Consider the following 21,150-nt stretch of genomic DNA (forward strand, 5'->3'; position numbering starts at 1 on the left):
TCTCAAGCCCCCTAAAGAGCCCTTTCTTCAGTCAGCTTCAGCCTTGTAAATTGAAGGGTAACTGGTATTAAAACAGAGCATTCTCAGTACAAATTAAAGTAGAAAAATAACATTAATTCTCTAAAAGAGAGAATTGGGGTGCTTATTGATGTGCAAATTGGGAAAACAGGGCAGAAATTTCAAACCATTGTTCTTATCTTCATTTTCTAGCCCTCATGAAATATCTATGATGATATTTTCATACAACATAAAAAGGAACTTACTACGTATTCAAAATGGTGATGAAAAACTCTATCCATGGGCCAATGCACTGCTGCAAGCGAGAAGACACGAGCCACCACCGAGACTCCATTCTTGTCTTCATTCTGCTTTCTTCTCCCAAAGCACGTGGAATGAATGAAACTGACCAAACAGAAGTAGAATGTTTTGGAGCAAAAAGAAGAAAATAATACATGTCCAGCTTTATATCTGGACAATGTGGGCTGCCATACATATAAGCAAATCAAATGGGCATCCATGTATCCCCATATGCTTTTATGTCTATAGAAAAAGATAGATACTTGCATAATCCTGGTTCCTTCTCTATTGAAGGTCTTTTCTCACACATTGAAAAATCTTTAAAACTATTCTCTGGGGCTCAGCATCTGATATTTGCACTCCATATGATAAACATATATGAGGCAAGTTCAGGTAGTTTTATGACATCAATCATCTTTGTGAAAATTAAGGCCCATGAGAGGATGCCATTTGGGGAAATTTTGGTTCCTTGACATTTGCATTGGCCTTTTTATGTTAATGTCTTTAGAAATGTTGTCAGGGACTTTATCAGGTGATCTGAAGTGAGATATGTATTACAGGTTCAAGAGGATTCACAAATTTAGAATTCATTACTACACACTGGGCATAGTATCACAAAGTTCATTTCAGGGAAATCAACTTCATATTTGGAGCAATTGAATCCACACAGCATATACAGTGGGGACTAGGCAAAGACAGATATGACCTCAGAGGAAAGGGTTGGGAAAAGGTTTTCTAATCAAATGGACCTAAGAAACAAGCAGGTGTAGCAATCCTAATATCTAACAAAAGAGATTTCAAACTAAGCTCAATCAGTAGACATGGAAAAGGACACTTTGTACTCATAACAGGAACAATCAATCTAGATGAGGTCTCAATCCTGAACATCTATACCCCTAATACAAGAGCACCCGCATATGTAAAAAAAAATATTACTAAAGCTTAAATCTCTCATCAAACCACACAAACTAATAGTAGGAGACTTCAACACTCCATTCTTGCCAATGGACAGGTCAACCAGAAAGAAACTTAACAAAGAAATAAGAGAACTAACAGATGTCATGACTCAAATGAACTTAACAGACACCTATAGAACCAAAACACAAAAGAATATATCTTCTTCTCAGCACCTCATGGAACCTTCTCTAAGATAGACCACATACTCAGTAACAAAGCAAAATTCCACAGATACAAAAAAAAAAAAACTGGAATAACCCCGTGTATCTAATCAGATCACTATGGTTTAAAGTTAAAATTTAGCAACAACACTAACTGCAGAAAGCCTACAAACTCATGGAAACTGAACCACCCCTTGGTCAAGAAACAAAGGAAGAAAGAAATTATAGACTTCCTAGAATTCAATGAAAATGAAAGCACAATGTACCCAAACCTATAGGACACTATAAAAGCAGTGCTAAGGGGAAAGTTTATAGCACTAAGTGCCCACATAAAGAAAGAGGAGCCAACTCTTACCAGTAACTTAACAACACACTTGCAAGCTCTAGAACAAAAAGAAGCAGACTCACCCAAGGGAAGTAGAAGACAGAAAATAATCTAATTGAGGGCTGAAATCAAGAAAATAGAAACAAAGAAAGCAATACAAAGAATCAATGAGACAAAGATTGAGTTCTTTTAGTAATCAACAACATAAACAAACCCTTATCCAAACTAATCAAAAAGCAGAGAGAGGACATCCAAATTAATAAAATCAGAAATGAAAAGGGAGAAATAAGAAAGACACTGAGGAAATTCAGAGAATCATTAGATCATACTACAAAAACCTGTACTAAGAAAAACTAGAAATGTAAAAAAATATGGACAGTTTTTTAGATAGATACCATCTACCAAAATTAAATCAAGACTAGGTGAGCGATTTAAATAGACTAAGCCACAAGTAACTAGAAGCTGTCATCAAAAAAACTCCCAAACAAAAAAAGCCCTAAGCCAGATGGTTTTACGGCAGAATTCTACCAGAACTTCAAAGAAGAGCTAATACCTATATTCTTCAAAGTGTTCCACATAATAGAAACAGAAGGGCCATTGCCAAACTCTTTATGAGGTTACAGTTACAGTGATATTGAAACCACGCAAAGACTCAACAAAGAAAGAGAATTACAGACCAATTTCACTCATGAATATGGATGAAAAAGTTCTCAAAAATACTGGCAAACCAAATCTAAGAACACATCAAAAAAAATCATCCATCATAATCAAGTATGCTTCATATCAGAGATGCAGGGATGGTTCAACATACAAAAATCATTCAACATAGATATTGTAGTTAGGGCCTTGGACGTTCCACAGGATGGGGTGCATTGCTCTCTCTTAGGATTGGAGGGGGTGGGATGGGATTGTCTGTGGAGGGAGTGGAAGGGGAGTGGGAGGAGGGAAGGGAGTAGGAATTTGGATTGGTATTTTTAAGTAATAATAAAAAATAAAAAAGTAAATAAATAACTAAATAAAATTTCTGATACATAAAGAGCCCAGGACCATATGGTTCCAGCACAGGATACTACAAGATTTTCAAATAAGTATTATACCAATACTCCTTAAATTGTACCACACATTAGAAACAGAAAGAACATTGTCTAACACTTTTTATGAGGCTATAATTACCCTGATACCCAAACCACCTAAAGAAATTACAATGAAAGAGAATTATAAACCTATCTCACTTATGAACATTTATACAAAAACACTTAATAAAATACAGGCAGACCAAATCAGAACCATCTTGATCATAATCAAGTAGGCTTCATTCCAAGGATGCAGGGATAGTTCTACATATGAAAATCTGTCGGGGACTCCCTTTGTTTCTATCGCCTGCCTGCACCAAGCAGGGTAGGCGCTTTGTTTGCGACCTGCCCACCAGCACGGAGGCCTGATCTCTCGGCACCAGGAGAGACAGCGTTGGGGTGAGTTTCTGGCCCCGGGGCGCCAGCCTCCGAAGGGGTGCTCAGAGGTTCCTTGGTCCCCTATCCTTCTTGGGCTCTCTGCAGGGCCTCCACTCCCTGCATACCTCCTCTTTCTTCCTAGCCCACCCAGCTCCCATCCAGAACCCGCCCCACTTCAGCCCCACTGTCCTCTTTCTGCAAATAACATCACCCAGCCCAGCCTGTCTGGGCACTGGGTCCAACTTCTTGGGGCACTCAAGCGGGCAGGACTCCCTTTGTTTCTATCGCCTGCCTGCACCAAGCAGGGTAGGCGATTTGTTTGCGACCTGCCCACCAGCACGGAGGCCTGATCTCTCGGCACCAGGAAAGACAGCGTTGGGGGTAGGCACTTTGTTTGCAACCTGCCCAACCAGCACGGAAACCTGATCTCTTGGCGCCAGGAGAGCCAACGTTGGGGAGAGCCAGCGTTGGGTAGGCAAGGAGACCTGATCCGGTAAAAGAAGATTCATAAGGGAGCATTTGGAAGAAGAGATGGGCAGACGCCAAGGCAAGAATTCGCCCACAAGCTGAAAAGCAACATGAAGCCACCAGAAACCAGCGACCTCACAACGGGAGGACATGAACACCTTAATCAAGAAGAAGTAGAAAAGATTGACTTCATGAAAGTGATTGATGCCCTTAAACAGCATGTAAAAAACGCCCTTATAGAAATGGATGAGAAATATAACGGAAAGTTTGAAGAATTGAATAAATCAGTGAATGATACCCTAGAAAACCAAGGAAAAACAATCAAACAAATAATGGAAACAGTTCAAGACTTGAAAACTGAACTGGAGGCAAATAAGAAAACACAAACAGAGGGCCGGCTGTACATGGAAAATTTAAATAAACAAACAGAGTCTACAGAAACAAGCATAACCAACAGAATACAAGAGTTAGAAGAAAGAATCTCAGATTCTGAAGATACCATAGAGAAAATAAACACACTGATCAAAGAAAACAAAAGTCCAACAAACTCTCATCATAAAATATTCAGGAAATATGGGATACAATAAAAAGACCAAACCTAAGAATAATAGGAGTAGAAGAAGGAGAAGAAGTGCAGCTCAATGGTCCAGAAAATATATTTAATAAAATTATAGAATAAAACTTTCCCAACCTAAAAAAATATATACCTATGAAGGTTCAAGAAGCATACAGAACACCGAATAGGCTGGATCAAAAAAAAACATCCCCTTGCCATATAATAATCAAAACACAAAGCATACAGAATAAGGAAAGAATATTAAGAGCTGCAAAGGAAAAAGGCCAAATTACTTATAAAGGTAAACCTATCAGACTTACACCTGACTTCTCCATGGAAACCATGAAAGCCAGAAGGTCCTGGATAGATGTACTACAGAAACTAAGAGACCATGGATGCAAGCCCAGATTACTATACCCAGCCAAGCTTTCATTCACTATAAATGGAGAAAATAAAATTTTCCACGATAAAAACAAATTTAAACAATATGCAGCCACAAATACAGCCTTACAGAAAGTAATAGAAGGAAAATCACTAACCAAGGAGTCCAACAATGACCACAATAACTCAGACATCTAGAGACCCTTCACAAACACAAATCAAAGAAGGGAAACACACAAACTCTACTACTAAAAAAATGACCGGCGTTAACAACCACTGGTCATTAATATCACTTAATGTCAATGGACTTAACTCACCTATTAAAAGGCACAGGCTAAGAGATTGGATACGAAAACAGGATCCAACATTCTGCTGTTTACAAGAAACACACATCAACCACAAAGACAGGCACCTACCCAGAGTAAAGGGCTGGGAAAAGGCTTATCAAGCAAATAGACCTAAGAAACAAGCAGGTGTGGCCATACTAATTTCTAACAAAGTTGACTTCAAACTTAAATCAATCAGAAGAGATGGAGAGGGGCATTTTATACTCATAATAGGAACAGTTCAGCAGGATGAAGTCTCAATCCTGAACATCTATGCCCCTAATATAAAAGCACCCACGTACATAAAAGAAACATTGCTAAAACTCAAGGCAGCCATCAAACCACACACACTAATAGTAGGAGACTTCAACACTCCTCTCTCACCAATGGACAGGTCAATCAGACAGAAACCTAACAGAGAAATAAGAGAATTAATGGAGGTAATGAATCAAATGGACTTAACAGACATCTAGAGAACTTTTCACCCAAATAGGAAAGAATATACCTTCTTCTCTGCAGCTCATGGAACCTTCTCAAAAATCGACCACATAGTCGGTAACAAAGCAAACATCCACAGTTACAAAAAATTATTAGTAACCACCTGTGTCTTATCAGATCACCATGGATTAAAGTTAGAATTCAACAAATATGCTAACCCCAGAAGGCCTACAATCTCATGGAAACTGAACAGTCAACTACTGAACCATACCTGGATTAAGGAAGAAATTAAGAAAGAAATTAAAGTCTTCCTGGAATTCAATGAAAATAAAGAAACAACACAATCAAATTTATGGGACACTATGAAAGCAGTCCTAAGAGGAAAGTTCATAGCACTAAGTGCCCACTTAAAGAAAACAGAGAAAGCTCACATTGGAGACTTAACAGCCCACCTGAAAGCTCTAGAAAAAAAAGAAGCAGACTCAGCTAGGAGGAGTAGAAGACTGGAAATAATCAAACTGAGTGCTGCAATCAACGAAATAGAAACACAGAAAACAATCCAAAGAATCAATGAAACAAAAAGCTGGTTCCTGGAGAAAATCAACAAGGTTGATAAACCCCTATCCAAACTAATCAAACGACAGAGAGAGAATTTGCAAATTAATAAGATCAGAAATGAAAAGGGGGACATAACCACAGACACAGAGGAAATTCAGAGAATCATTAGATCTTACTACAAAAACCTATATGCCACAAAACTGGAAAATGTAAAGGAAATGGACACTTTTTTAGATAAATACCATATACCAAAGTTAAACCAGGACCAGGTGAACAATCTAAATAGACCTGTTAGTCACGAAGAACTGGAAGAGGTTATCAAAAACCTCCCTACCAAAAAAAGCCCAGGACCAGATGGTTTCAATGCGGAATTCTACCAGAACTTCCAAGAAGAACTAATACCTATACTCCTTAATGTATTTCACAATATAGAAACAGAAGAGTCATTGCCAAATTCCTTTTATGAAGCTACAGTCACTCTGATACCAAAACCACACAAACACTCAACCAAGAAAGAGAATTACAGGCCAATCTCACTCATGAACATCGACGCAAAAATCCTCAACAAAATACTGGCAAACCGTATCCAAGAACACATTAGAAAAATTATCCATTATGATCAAGTAGGCTTCATCCCAGGGATGCAGGGCTGGTTCAACATACGAAAGTCTATCAATGTAATCCAGCATATAAATAAACTGAAAGAAAAAAACCATATGATCATTTCATTAGATGCTGAAAAAGCTTTTGACAAAATTCAACATCGATTTATGATAAAAGTATTGGAGAGATTAGGGATACAAGGGTCATACCTAAATATAATAAAAGCTATATACAGCAAGCCGACAGCTAACATCAAATTAAATGGAGAGAAACTTAAAGCCATCCCACTAAACTCAGGAACACGACAAGGCTGTCCACTCTCGCCATACCTCTTCAATATAGTGCTTGAAGTTCTAGCAATAGCAGTAAGACAACATAAGGGGATCAAGGGGATTCGAATTGGAAAGGAAGAAGTTAAACTTTCGTTATTTGCAGATGATATGATAGTGTACATAAGCGACCCCCAAAACTCCACCAAAGAACTTTTACAGCTGATAAACACATTTAGTAATGTGGCAGGATACAAGATCAACTCCAAAAAATCAGTCGCCCTCTTATACACAAAGGATACGGAAGCAGAGAGGGAAATCAGAGAAGCATCACCTTTCACAATAGCCACAAATAGCGTAAAATATCTTGGAGTAACTCTGACCAAGGAAGTGAAAGATCTATTTGACAAGAACTATAAGTCTTTGAAGAAAGAAATTGAAGAAGACAACAGAAAATGGAAAGACCTCCCTTGCTCTTGGATTGGGAGGATCAACATAGTAAAAATGGCAATTCTACCAAAAGCAATCTATAGATTCAATGCAATCCCCATCAAAATCCCATCAAAATTCTTCACAGATCTGGAGAAGACAATAATCAACTTTATATGGAAAAACAAAAAACCCAGGATAGCCAAAACAATCTTATACAATGAAGGATTGTCTGGAGGCATTACCATCCCTGACTTCAAACTCTATTACAGAGCTACAGTATTGAAAACAGCTTGGTATTGGCATAAAAACAGAGAAGTCGACCAATGGAATCGAATAGAAGACCCTGACTTTAACTCACAAACCTACGAACACCTGATTTTTGTTAAAGGAGCTAAAAGTATACAATGGAAAAAAAGAAAGCATCCTCAACAAATTGGGCTGGCAAAACTGGATGTCAATCTGTAGAAGAATGAAAATAGATCCATATCTATCACCATGCACAAAACTCAAGTCCATATGGATTAAAGACCTCAATATCAGTCAGAACACACTGAACCTGATAGAAGAGAAAGTGGGAAGTACTCTACAGCACATGGGCACAGGAGACCACTTCCTATGTATAAACCCAGCAGCACAGACACTAAGGGCATCATTGAATAAATGGGACCTCCTGAGGCTGAGAAGCTTCTGTAAAGCAAAGGACACTGTCACTAAGACTAAAAGGCAACCAACTAACTGGGAGAAGATCTTCACCAACCCCGCAACTGACAAAGGTCTGATCTCCAAAATATATAAAGAACTCAAGAAACTAGACCGCAAAAGGCTAATCAACCCAATTATAAAATGGGGCACTGAGCTGAACAGAGAATTCTCAACAGAAGAACTTCAAATGGCCAAAAGACACTTAAGGTCATGATCAACTTCCTTAGCGATCAGGGAAATGCACATCAAGACAACTTTAAGATACCACCTTACACCTGTCAGAATGGCTAAAATAAAAAACACCAATGATAGCCATTGCTGGAGAGGTTGTGGAGAAAGGGGTACACTCACCCATTGCTGGTGGGAATGCAAACTTGTGCAACCACTCTGGAAAGCAGTGTTTCGGTTTCTCAGGAAATTCGGGATCAACCTACCCCTGGATCCAGCAATACCACTCTTGGGAATATACCGAAGAGAGGCCCTATCATACAACAAAAGTATATGCTCAACTATGTTCATAGCAGCATTGTTTGTAATAGCCAGAACCTGGAAACAACCTAGATGCCCTTCAACAGAAGAATGGATGAAGAAAGTATGGAATATATACATATTAAAGTATTACTCAGCAGTAAAAAACAAGGACTTCTTGAATTTTGCATACAAATGGATGGAAATAGAAAACACTATCCTGAGTGAGGTATCCCAGACCCAAAAAGAGGAACATGGGATGTACTCACTCATATTTGGTTTCTAGCCATAAATGAAGGACATTGAACTTATAATTCATGTTCCTAGAGAAGCTAAATAAGAAGGTGAATCCAAAGACAAACACATAGGCATCCTCATGAATATTAACCTTCATCAGGCGATGAAAGGAGACAGAGACAGAGACCCACATGGGAGCACCGGACAGAAATCTCAAGGTCCAAATCAGGAGCAGAAGGAGACGGAGCACGAGCAAGGAACTCAAGACCACGAGGGGTGCACCCACACACTAAGACAATGGGGATGTTCTATTGGGAACTCACCAATGCCAGCTGGCCTAGGTCTGAAAAAGCATGGGATAAATCTGGACTAGCTGAACATAGTGGACAATGAGGAATACTGAGAATTCAAGAACAATCGCAGTGGGTTTTTTATCCTACTGCACGTACTGGCTTTGTGGGAGCCTAGGCAGTTTGGATGCTCACCTTATGAGACCAGGATAGAGGTGGGCAGTCCTTGGGCTTCCCACAGGTCAGGGAACCCTGATGCTCTTCGAGCAGATGAGGGAGTGGGATTTGATCGGGGGAGGGGGAGGGAAATGGAAAGCAGTTGCGGGGACGAGGCAGAAATCCTTAATAAATAAATAAATTTAAAAAAAAAGAGTTGATAAGACGCCTGAGCTAATGGGCCAATCAGTTTATCATTAACAAAGAAAAACTCTATTACAGAGCTACAGTGATGAAAACAGTGTGGTACTGGCATAAAAACAGAGAAGTCGACCAATGGAATCGTATAGAAGACCCGGATTTTAACCCACAAACCTATGAATACCTCATTTTTGATAAAGGAACCAAAAGTATACAATGGAAGAAAGAAAGCATCTTCAACAAATGGTGCTGGCATAACTGGATGTCAACCTGTAGAAGAATGAAAATAGACCCATATCTATCACCATGCACAAAACTCAAGTCCAAATGGATTAAAGACCTTACTATCAGTCAGAACACATTGAACCTGATAGAAGAGAAAGTGGGAAGTACCCTACATCAGATGGGCACAGGAGATCGCTTCCTATGTGTAACCCCAACAGCACAGACATTAAGGGCAACATTGAATAAATGGGACCTACTAAAACTGAGAAGCTTCTGTAAAGCAAAGGACACTGTCACCAAGAAAAAAAGGCAACCTACTGACTGGGAGAAGATCTTCACCAACCCCGCAACAGACAAAGGTCTGATCTCCAAAATATATAGAGAACTCAGGAAACTAGATTTTAAAATGCTAATTAACCCAATTAAAAAATGGGGCACTGAACTGAACAGAGAATTTTCAGCAGAGGAAGTTTAAATGGCCAAGAGACACTTAAGGTCATGCTCAACCTCTTTAGCGATCAGGGAAATGCAAATCAAAACAACTTTGAGATATCATCTTACACCTGTCAGAATGGCTAAAATAAAAAACTCCAATGATAGCCTTTGCTGGAGAGGCTGTGGAGGAAGGGGTACCCTTATGCATTGCTGGTGGGAATGCAATCTTGTGCAACCACTTTGGAAATCGGTGTTTCGGTTTCTCAGGAAATTCGGGATCAACCTACCCCTGGACCCAGCAATACCACTCCTGGGAATATACCCAAGAGATGCCCGATCATATGACAAGAGCATTTGTTCAACTATGTTCATAGCAGTATTATTTGTAATAACCAGAACCTGGAAACAACCTAGATGCCCTTCAATGGAAGAATGGATGAAGAAAGTGTGGAACATCTACACATTAGAGTACTACGCTGCGGTAAAAAACAATGACTTCTCAAATTTTGCATGCAAATGGATGGAAATAGAAAACACTATCCTGAGTGAGGTAACCCAGACCCAAAAAGATGAATATGGGATGTACTCACTCATAATTGGTTTCTAGCCATAAACAAGGGTCACGGAGTCTACAATTGGTGATCCCAAAGAAGCTAAGTAAGAAGGTGAACCAAAGGAAAAACATATAGTTGTCCTCTTGGCTATGGGAAGTAGACAAAATGGCCGGGGAGAAAATTGAGATCTTGGGGGTGGGGTGGGATGGGGTAACGGGAGATGGGGAGAGAAAAGGGAGAAGGGGAGAATGGGGAACTTGGGGAAAAAGGAGGATTGGGATAAAGGAGGGTTGGATAGGTGAGCACGGAAGCACAATTCTTAGTTAAGGGAGCCACCTTAGAGTTGGCAAGAGACTTGAACCTAGAGTGGCTCCCAGATACCCAAGCCAAGGTCCCCAGTTAGTTCCTTGGGCAGCTGAGGATAGGGAACCTGAAATGACCCTATCTTATAGCAATACTGACGAATATCTGCATATCATCATAGAACCTTCATCTGGTGATGGATGGAGGTAGAGACAGAGACCCACACTGGCGCACTGGACTGAGCTCCCAAGGTCCCAATGAGGAGCAGAAGGAGGGAGAACATGAGCAAAGAAGTCGGGACCACGAGGGTTGCACCCACCCACTGAGACAGTGGAGCTGATCTATTGGGAGCTCACCAAGGCCAGCTGGACTGTGACTGAAAAAGCATGGGATAAAACTGGACTCTCTGAGCATGGCGAACAATGAAGGCTGATGAGAAGCCAAGGACAATGGCACGGGGTTTTGAACCTACGTAATGTGCTGGCTTTGTGGGAGCCTAGCCAGTTTGGATGTTCACCTTCCTAGAAATGGACGGAGAGGGGAGGACCTAGGACTTACCACAGGGCAGGGAACCCTGACTGCTCTTTGGACTGGAGAGGGAGAGGGAGAGGAGTGGGGGGTGGGGGAGAAGGGTGGGAGGAGGGGGAGAAGGGTGGGAGGAGGGGGAGGGAAATGGGAGGCTGGGAGGAGGTGGAAACTTGTTTTTTTTTCTCCTTTTCTCAATAAAATAATGGAAAAAAAAGAGTAAAAATATTGAAAAAAAAAGAAAGAAAATCTGTCAATGTAATCCACCATATGAACAAAATGGGGGGGGGACATGATCATCTCAATAGATGTCAAAAGAATTTTGACAAAATACAACATCCCTTCTTGTTAAAGGTCTTGGAGAGAGCAGAGATACAAGGAACATACATAAACATAATAAAGGGAATATACTGCAAACCAACAACCAACATCAAAATAAATGGAGAGAAACACAAAGCAATCCCACTGAAATCAGGAACAAGGTGAGGTTGTCTACTCTCTCCATATCTATGCAATATAATTCTAGAGCTTCTAGCTAGAGCAATAAGACAACAAAAGGAGACCAAAGATATACACACCAGGAAAGCAGAATTCAAACTCTCACTATTTGCTGATAACATGATAGTTTACAAAAGTGGCCCTAAAAAGTCTACCAAGCAACTTCTACTACACATAAACACACTTTCAGAAATGTAACAGGATACAAGATTAACTCAAAAAAAAATCAGTAACCCTGCTTTACACACATGATAAATGGGCTGAGAAAGAAATCGTAGGAACATCACCCTTCACAATAGCCACAAATAACATAAAATATCTCAGAGTAACTCTAACCAAACAGTGCAAGACCTGCATGACAAGAACATTAAATCTTTGAAGAAAGAAATTGAAAAAGACACTACAAATCGAAAAGATCTCCCATGCTCTTAGTAGGTAGAATTAACATAGTAAAAATGGCAATCTTACCTAAAGCAATCTACAGATTCAATACAATGCCCAGCAAAATTCCAGCAAAATTCTTCAAATACTGTAAAAGAACAGTGCTCAGCTTCAGATGAAAAAGCAAAATACCCAGGATAGTCAAGGAACTCTGGAGGCATCACAATCCCTGACTTCAAACTCTGCTACAGAACTACAGTACTTAAAACAGCCTGGTATTGACAGAAAAACAGACAGGAAGACAAATAGAACTAAATTAAAGACCCAGATAGCAATCTACACACCTACAAACATATGATTTTTGACAAAGAAACAAAAAAAATAAAATGGAAAAAAAAGCATATTCAACCAAGGGTGCTAGCGTAAGTGGCTATCAACGTGTACAAGAATGAAAATAGAACCATATCTATGGCCAAACACAAAACTCAAGTTCAAATGGATCAAAGACCTCAACATAAAGCCAGCCACACTGAACCTCATAGAAAAGAAAGTGGGAAGTATACTTGAATGTATTGACACAGGAGATCATTTCCTAAATATAACCCCAGTAGCACAGACATTGAGAGAAACAATTAATAAATAGGACATCTGTAAACAAAGGACATAATCAACAAGACAAGATGACAGCGTACAGAATGGCAAAATTTTTTTTCATCAAACACACATCGAACAGAGGGCTGATCTCCAAAATATTAAAAGAACTCAAGAAATTGGTCATCAAATGAACAAATTATCCAATAAAAAAATTGAGTACAGACATAAACAAAAAACTCTCAACTAAAAAATCTAAAATGGCCGAAAGACACTTAAGGAAATGCTCAACATCCTTAACCACCAGAGTAATGCAAATGAAAACAATTGAGATTCTATCTTACACCTACAAGAATGGAAAAGATCAAAAACACTGACGACAACTTCTGCTGGAGAGCTTGTAGGATAAAGGGAACACTCCTTTATTGCTGGTGGGAATGCAAACTGATACTGCCCCTTTTGAATGTCAATGTGGCAATTTATCAAAAAATTAGAAAACAATCTACCTCAAGACTCAGCAATACCATGCTTGGATACATACCCAAAGATGCTCAATCATTCCACAAGAACATGTGTTCAACTACATTCATAGCAGCGTTGTTTCTCATGGCCAAAACATGGAACAACATAAATTCCCCAAAGAGAGGATAAGAAACATGTGCTACATTTACCCAATGGAATACACACAGTGGAAAAAAATAATGACATCTAGACATTTGCAGGGCAAATGGATGGATCTAGAAAACATCATATTGAGTGAAGTAACCCAAACCGAGAAAGACTTATGTACTAACTCATAAATGGCTTTTAGACATAAAGCAAAGAAAAACCAACCTGCAATTTACTATCCCAGAGAATTTCAGCAGCAATGAGGACCCTAAGATCCATACATGGATTTAATCTACATGGGAAGTAGAAAAACAAAAGATCTCTGGGCTGGAGAGATGACTCGGATGTTAAGAGCACTGACTTCTCTTCCAGAGGTCCTGAGTTCAGTTCCCATGAGATCTGGTGCCCTCTTCTGGCATGCAAGCATACATGGAAGGAATATTGTATACATAATAAATAAATAAATTTAAAAAAAAGAAAAAGAAAAGATTTCTTGAGTAAATTTGGAGCATGGGGACCATGGGAGAAGATAGAAGGGAAGAGGAGAGAAAGGAAGCGGTGCATAGAAAAGTATATAGCTAAATTTTTAGAAATTAAAAAATAAATAAAAAGAGAAAAATGTTCAGAAATCTTTCTATTTGGTGAATATTTCTTAAAATACTACATGTGGGCATCTGAGAGCCTCTAAGCACTATGACATTGATGACACCAAATGTCATCCAATAGAAGAAACATTATCTCTTCAAGCAGTAAATATAAGATTTTTTCCTATTGTCCAGTGACTGATTATAATCTCATTGAAGAATCCTCTCATACACAGAATGGGCCACAGCATACACAGCATTGTAAACATCATAACTGCTCTCACTAAAGGCCATGTCAAAAGTCTACCATTAGCTATTCCAATGAGGCAATGAATGAGAAGTTTTCAGTGTCTGCATTAAGAAGCCGGGACTACTAAATTTCATTCACCTGGACTTGCCAGGTAATCATCTGAGTATATGAGATGGATCAATGTATCGTCAAAATTGAAAACTAGAAATCTTACCAGGTTGGTGTGCAAAAGCTAGCATCCCAAGGGATAAGACAGTTGTGAAGTCCCTATTTCTTGTAGAGAAATCCCACTGTGAGGTGGTGAGCCCTATTCCTTCTATACCTAGTGATCTCCACATTCAAAAGGACACTGTTAGAGTACTGTCTGTGTCACCATAAATGAAAAGAACATTTGTGTATGACGTCATGATTTGGTTATAATATACTTCAGGTCTTGACAAATATAAATGCAGGTTGACTCAGATTATATTCACAAAATCAAAGCAGACTATATTTTTCCATCTTTTTTTTCTAAATTATGGAAGAGATTGAGCACCATCTTCATTGTCTGAAATGGGCAGCCCAATCCAGTTCCAATTTAAGTGAAACATGAAAGAAATCATGGCCAAAGCTAGAAATGTCTCTTTGACAACCACCTGATACAGAGAGGGAAATTGACCACGATCACTCAGGATAGGATGAGAGGGTCCATAGGTGAACTGAATGACCTAGGGCACAGGAAGCAGCATGAAGTAACATGCACTCTTAAGAACTTATAAACACTGCTCTACCAAGTGTTCTAGAAAAGCCTCTCACTTGTTACTTCTTTCCTTATCTGTTTTGAACAACAAAATGCAAAAGACCCATCAAGTCTCTGTAGCCTCTAACTACAAAGTTGGACATAGGTGTGTGACCATTATCTTTTCACACTTTTCTTAGCATCTGGGAATGGTAGAAACAGAGGCAAGGATTTCTTGCAAACACCCAATAATACTCATCTGCTGACATTTTTAGAGGTCCGAGGCTAACCCTATTATGACTGATGTTGCCCAATAAGGTCCTCTAAGCACCACAGTACACCTGATCTTGAAATTATAGACTTAATTAGGGGAGTTTCTTTATTTTGTTCAGAAAAAAATGAATGATACTGTGTAATTGTGACACGGGACTACACCACCTCTGCTGGGAATTCATATAGAGACATATTTGGTAAAAGACCAGGGTTCCTGCTGAAATCACCAATGCAAACTGGCAGTTTTCAGTTAGTGCTCTATAAAAGTGAACAGCATACTGGACAGTAGTCCCAACCTCCCTTAATAATTGAAACAAACATCCTGGGTTGGGATGTTGGGATGACAGAAGTTTCTGGAAGTTTGAAAAGGCTTCAAAAATTCATGAGGGTAAATCTCACACAAGTAAGATGAGCCCTTTGCAACTTTCTTAGAAAGAGCTGTCCATCTCTGGTTTTTGAGTGCATGCACAGAACATAAATACAAGGGTACAGGCTTTCATAAATATAAAAAATATGATCAAATTATCAGTTGGAAATCATTAAGCAATATAAAACATACATGTGATGCATTAGCCTAGATTCTGGTAATTTTTATGAAACAACCTGAACTGAATATGGCATTCAAGGAAATGCTAATTACCCAATTAAAAAATGGGGCACTGAACTGAACAGAGAATTCTCAGCAGAGGAAGTTCAAATGGCCAAAAGACACTTAAAGTCATGCTCAACTTCCTTAGCAATCAGGGAAATGCAAATCAAAACAACTTTGAGATATCATCTTACACCTGTCAGAATGGCTAAAGTCAAAAACACCAAGGATAACCTTTGCTGGAGAGGCTGTGGAGGAACGGGTACCCTCATCCATTGCTGGTGGGAATGCAATCTTGTGCAACCACTGTGGAAGTCAGTGTTTCGGTTTCTCAGGAAATTCGGGATCAACTTACCCCTGGACCCAGCAATACCACTCCTGGGAATATACCCAAGAGATGCTCTATCATATGACAAAAGCATTTGTTCAACTATGTTCATAGCAGTATTATTTGTAATAGCCAGAACCTGGAAACAACCTAGATGCCCTTCAATGGAAGAATGGATGAAGAAAGTATGGAATATATACACGCTAGAGTACTACGCTGCGGTAAAAAACAATGACTTCTCGAATTTTGCATGAAAATGGATGGAAATAGAAAACACTATCCTGAGTGAGGTGTCCCAGACCCAAAAAGATGAACATGGGATGTACTCGCTCATAATTGGTTTCTAGCCATAAATAAGGGCCACGGAGTCTACAATAGGTGAACCTAAAGAAGCTAAGTAAGAAGGTGAACCCAAGGAAAAACATATAGTTATCCTCTTGGCTAAGGGAAGTAGACCAAATTGCCGGGGAGAAAATTAGGATCTTGGGGGTGGGGTGGGATGGGGGTAAGGGGAGATGGGGAGAGAAAAGGTAGAAGGGAAGGAGGGGGGACTTGGGGAATCAGGAGAATTGGGATAAAGGAAAGGTGGATAGGGGAGCACGGAACCACAATTCTTAGTTAAGGGAGCCACTTTAGGGTGGGCAAGAGATTTGACCCTAGAGGGGCTCCCAAGTGCCCAAGATGAGGTTCCCAGTTAGTTCCTTGGGCAGCTGAGGATTGGGAATCTGAAATGACCCTATCCTAGAGCAATACTGACGAATATCTTGCATATCATCATAGAACCTTCATCTGGTGATGGATAGAGATAGAGACAGAGACCCACACATGAGCACTGGACTGAACTCCCAAGGTCCCAATGAGAAGCAGAAGGAGGGAGAACGTGAGCAAAGAAGTCGGGACCACGAGGCATGCACCCACCCACTGAGACAGTGGAGCTGATCTACTGGGAGCTCACCAAGGCCAGCTGGACTGTGACCGAAAAAGCATGGGATAAAACCGGACTCTCTGAACATGGCGAACAATGAGGGCTGATGAGACGCCAAGGACAATGGCACGGGGTTTTGATCCTACTTAATGAGCTGGCTTTGTGGAAGCCTAGCCAGTTTGGATGTTCACCTTCCTAGATATGGACGGAGGGGGGAGGACCTAGGACTTACCACAGGTCAGGGAACCCGGACTGCTCTGTGGACTGGAGAGGGAGGGGGAGAGGAGTGGGGGGAGGGGGAGAAGGGTGGGAGGATGGGGAGGGAAATGGGAGGCTGGGAGGAGGTGGAAACTTGTTTTTTGTTTATGTTTTTTTTTCTTCTTTTCTTAATAAAAAAAATAAAATAGCTAAAAAAAAGAATAACAACAGTTATTTCATATTAAAGAACTCATTATCAGGAATTGCAGTGTTTCTTACCTCATTTTATCTGGCTTTGTCAAATGATCCACAAAACTTTCATTTCGTAAAATATTGATGAAAAGGCCATCAATAGAGACTCAGAATTCCCATTCATACAAGAAGTTAATGAGACAGCAAACTGTTCAGAATTTACTGTGAAATCACCTATCCACTATTTCTATTGTATTAATTATTTTTAATGGAATGTTGCTTAATGCTTTTTATTACTGGATTTTCAGAAAAAACACAAATTTTTGAAGAAGACAGAATAACAAGAACATGCTAAACAATGCTTTGAGCACAACAGATTGTTGCAAAAGGAAGATATTTAGAACATAGTGTTATTTATATGAAATTGAATATAAGAAGAAATCCTATGTTTAATAAACATCTTTAAATTTAAAAAAAAAAGAAAGAGCTGTCCATCTCCGGTTTTTGGGTGCGTGCACAGAATGTAAATACAAGGGTACAGGCATTGATGAAACAGGAAACATGATCATATTTTCATTTTGAAATTATTCAGCTATATAAAACACATATGTGATGCATTAGCCAAGATTCTGGTAATTTTTATGAAACAAACTGAACTGGGTAAGGAATTCAAAAAAATGACTGGCCAACGTTTGGCTCCTGTTCTAATAATTCATCTTATTTAGTAGAAAATATAGTTAACAAATTCCCTCATGTCTATCATCTTCATCTTTTTTCTTTTCTTCTTTCTAGTTTATTTATTGAAGGTCCAAAATGCTTTATAAATGCTTTATTTTTAAATATACTTAAATACCAGTGTACATTTGGTAAATATTTGTATGAATCAGTGTGTATGGACATGAGAGATACTCACATAGGACATAAAAAAGGATTTTTTTATGGTTTTAAATAGCACTTGGCTTTAGTTGCCTTAGCCTCAAATGCACAGTGATACACCTGCTCCATTTCAATGCAGAGATTAAGCGCATGTACCCCGATATTGTCAACCTATTTAATATTCAAACAGGTATGTTCAATGTAATAGTACCTGGTATATCTGAACAACATATATTTTCTTATACAGGGCACCTTTTGTCTACATTTCCAATTACAAATTCATAACGCTGGCATGAATTTGAGAACTATGTATATCTGGAAATTGCAATGAGATTCATTTGTGACAGTATTACATGTTTGTGAAGTAAAATAATATAAATTATACAATGTATGGAAAATATTTATGAATTTCTATACTATAGTCACTGAGATACTAGGAATAGAACAATACCATGTTATGTGTATGTTTAAGGTTAGAATAATAACTCCTATGTCTTCTTACACATTATGTATTACCTGAAGAATAAACATCAAACTCAAACATATGCTTTCATGCTGAATGATGCACTCAGGGTTAAATACAATCTATTTCCCAATTAGATTTCTTACCACTGTTGTATATTTATGTACAAATATAGATACTTATTTATACATTTTGAAATAAAAAGATCTTAAAATATTCTTTATTACCATATGGAAAATGTCACTGAAATTTTCACCAACACTATATAGGAATAAGAGATTACATCTTATGGAACTGAAACACTAACTCCTGCATGATAAACATTAAGAAATATCAATTACTTGAACTCTTAGGGTGGCCTAGTAATCTAAAGTGTTATATTTGAAATCAACAATCAACAGTACCCAAATTCAAATGTGCAAAATGCCCAAATCAATAAAAAAGAACTATAATTAGTAAAATTATTACAAGAGGAATGTAAGAGATAAAGGAGATATAATTGACAGTAAATAAACAGATTAAACACAAAGAGAAGAGGCACATGATTCTTAAATAATTGTAAAGATGAGCTAGTGGGTAACTGTTCTCAAGTGTTGCCAAGTATCACATGCCACAGCTATCATGAAGGCAAGTTGTAAGGAAAGTAAGCAGTTACACCATTAGTGACAACTCACCTTTCGAAGATGCAAACATATCTTTTCTACTCCATGTATTTCTTTCTTTATTCTAAAGAGACAGTAGGAACTGTACTGTGGAAATAAAGGCCAGTTGTTGTACATGTATAAAAGTGAAGTATGGAGAAACAGAATCACATAAGAAGTTTACAGTGGGCAGGACTTTTACTTTCTTGCTTTATGCAGCTTTAGAAGGCACAGTGTGACCACATGCAGAGCATCTGAGAGAGTAATTGAATATCCATGAAAAAACTCTGGAGCAAGGAGTGCCACACATATTAATTGCATTGGCACATGCATTTGAAGCTGCATGGTGATCAAAGGGCCATCATGGACTCTAATCAATAACAATTGAGTTGCACCTATTTAGGCTGATATTCATTGACTAGTATGGGGTTTCTTTCAGTAAGACATCACTGGCTACTCTGTTGTGGAAACGGTCAAAAAGAGGGATATATATGATGGACCAAGTTATAGAGTCCCCATTTCACTGAGCTTCCAGCCTTATAAGTAGGAGGGTAACTGGGAGGATAACAGAACATTCCCTGGACAAATTAAAAGTAGAAAAATAGCATTGGGTCTCTAAAAGAATTTGAGTTGTTTTTTGGTGTGCAGATTGGAACAACAGATTCAAAGCACTGCTGATTCTCATCCTCTGGGCCCCTGTGAAATATTCATGATGAAATTTACATAGAAAATTCGAAGGTTCTTACCGTATATTCAGAATGTGGTTGAAATAATCTTTCTCCACAGGCCACTGCACTGTTGAAAGAAAGAAGACACAACCTGTCACCAAGTCTCCATCATTTTCTTTATTCGGCTTCATTCTCCAAAAGCACCTGGAATGAGTAAACCTGGGCACAAGAAGTGGAATGTACAGGAAAAAAATGAGGAAAATCAAATTGAACATCTTTGTCTTACTCGAAGCCTGGGCAGTGTGTGTTGTGAAGTGCTATTCAGATCAGCACATTATATGAACACCCATATATTCCCCCGGCTTTTATTTCTGCAGCCTAAACAGAGGCTTTTGCGTATTCATGATTCCTTTATTTGTCAGTTGATTCCTCACCTCTAGAGAAATCTTGGACACTTTCCTCCCCTGTGTCTGTGCACCTGCTATCCAGGTGATCAAATTTGGTTGAGAAATATATATGAGGATAATTCAGGTAGTTTCATGACATCATTTAATTTTGTAGACATTAAGGCTCCGTAGAGGATGCTATTTTGAGAAAATTTGGTCCCAGGACTGCCGGAACAAGCATTTTATGTTGATGCCTGTGGAAATGATGTCAGTGTATTTTGTTAGCTGATCCACATTGAAACATGCAGCCATGTTTCAGAAAGGACACACAAAGTCAAATTCCCTAGCTGCACACTGGGAATTCCTTCACAAAGTCCTTGTTAGGGAAAAAAAGGTCTATGGTTAGAAAAACTGAGTTCCACACAGCTTGCACAATGGCACCTATATTATATGACTGACAGTAACAGAATATCTAACCAAATCTTGTGCTTCCCTAGTCTTGAGAACCATTAATCAGTCCTAAGTAAAATTATTTTTCTCTATTTTTATTACTTTATAAAAAATACCTATTAAATTTTCCACTTCCTCCCCTCCTCCCACTTCCCTGCAGCTCCCCCACACACCATCCCACCCCTTTAAATCCAGTCCTAAGGGTACCCTGC

At 38.9% G+C, this 21,150-nt stretch overlaps 1 protein-coding gene across 5 annotated transcripts in view; it reads right to left on the reverse strand.

Annotated features, from left to right (window-relative positions):
- LOC121449433 (vomeronasal type-2 receptor 116-like) overlaps window positions 1–20,377 on the reverse strand; it is a 59,103-nt gene extending 38,726 nt beyond the window's left edge. For 4 of the 5 annotated variants that reach the window (XM_041653851.1, XM_041653852.1, XM_041653849.1 and 1 more), the window contains exon 1: window positions 20,181–20,377. In XM_041653851.1, the coding sequence (XP_041509785.1) occupies window positions 20,181–20,377 (197 nt within the window). Of the gene's footprint in view, window positions 1–278; window positions 315–20,180 lie in introns of those variants that run through there. The other variant, XM_041653853.1, reaches the window with a different exon arrangement.
- Window positions 20,378–21,150: the final 773 nt, after the last annotated feature.

This window comes from Microtus oregoni, unplaced genomic scaffold (assembly GCF_018167655.1).
Source record: "Microtus oregoni isolate MIOR12 unplaced genomic scaffold, Mior012 000006F_ref0000085, whole genome shotgun sequence".
In the NCBI taxonomy this organism is placed as follows: Eukaryota; Metazoa; Chordata; class Mammalia; order Rodentia; family Cricetidae; genus Microtus; species Microtus oregoni.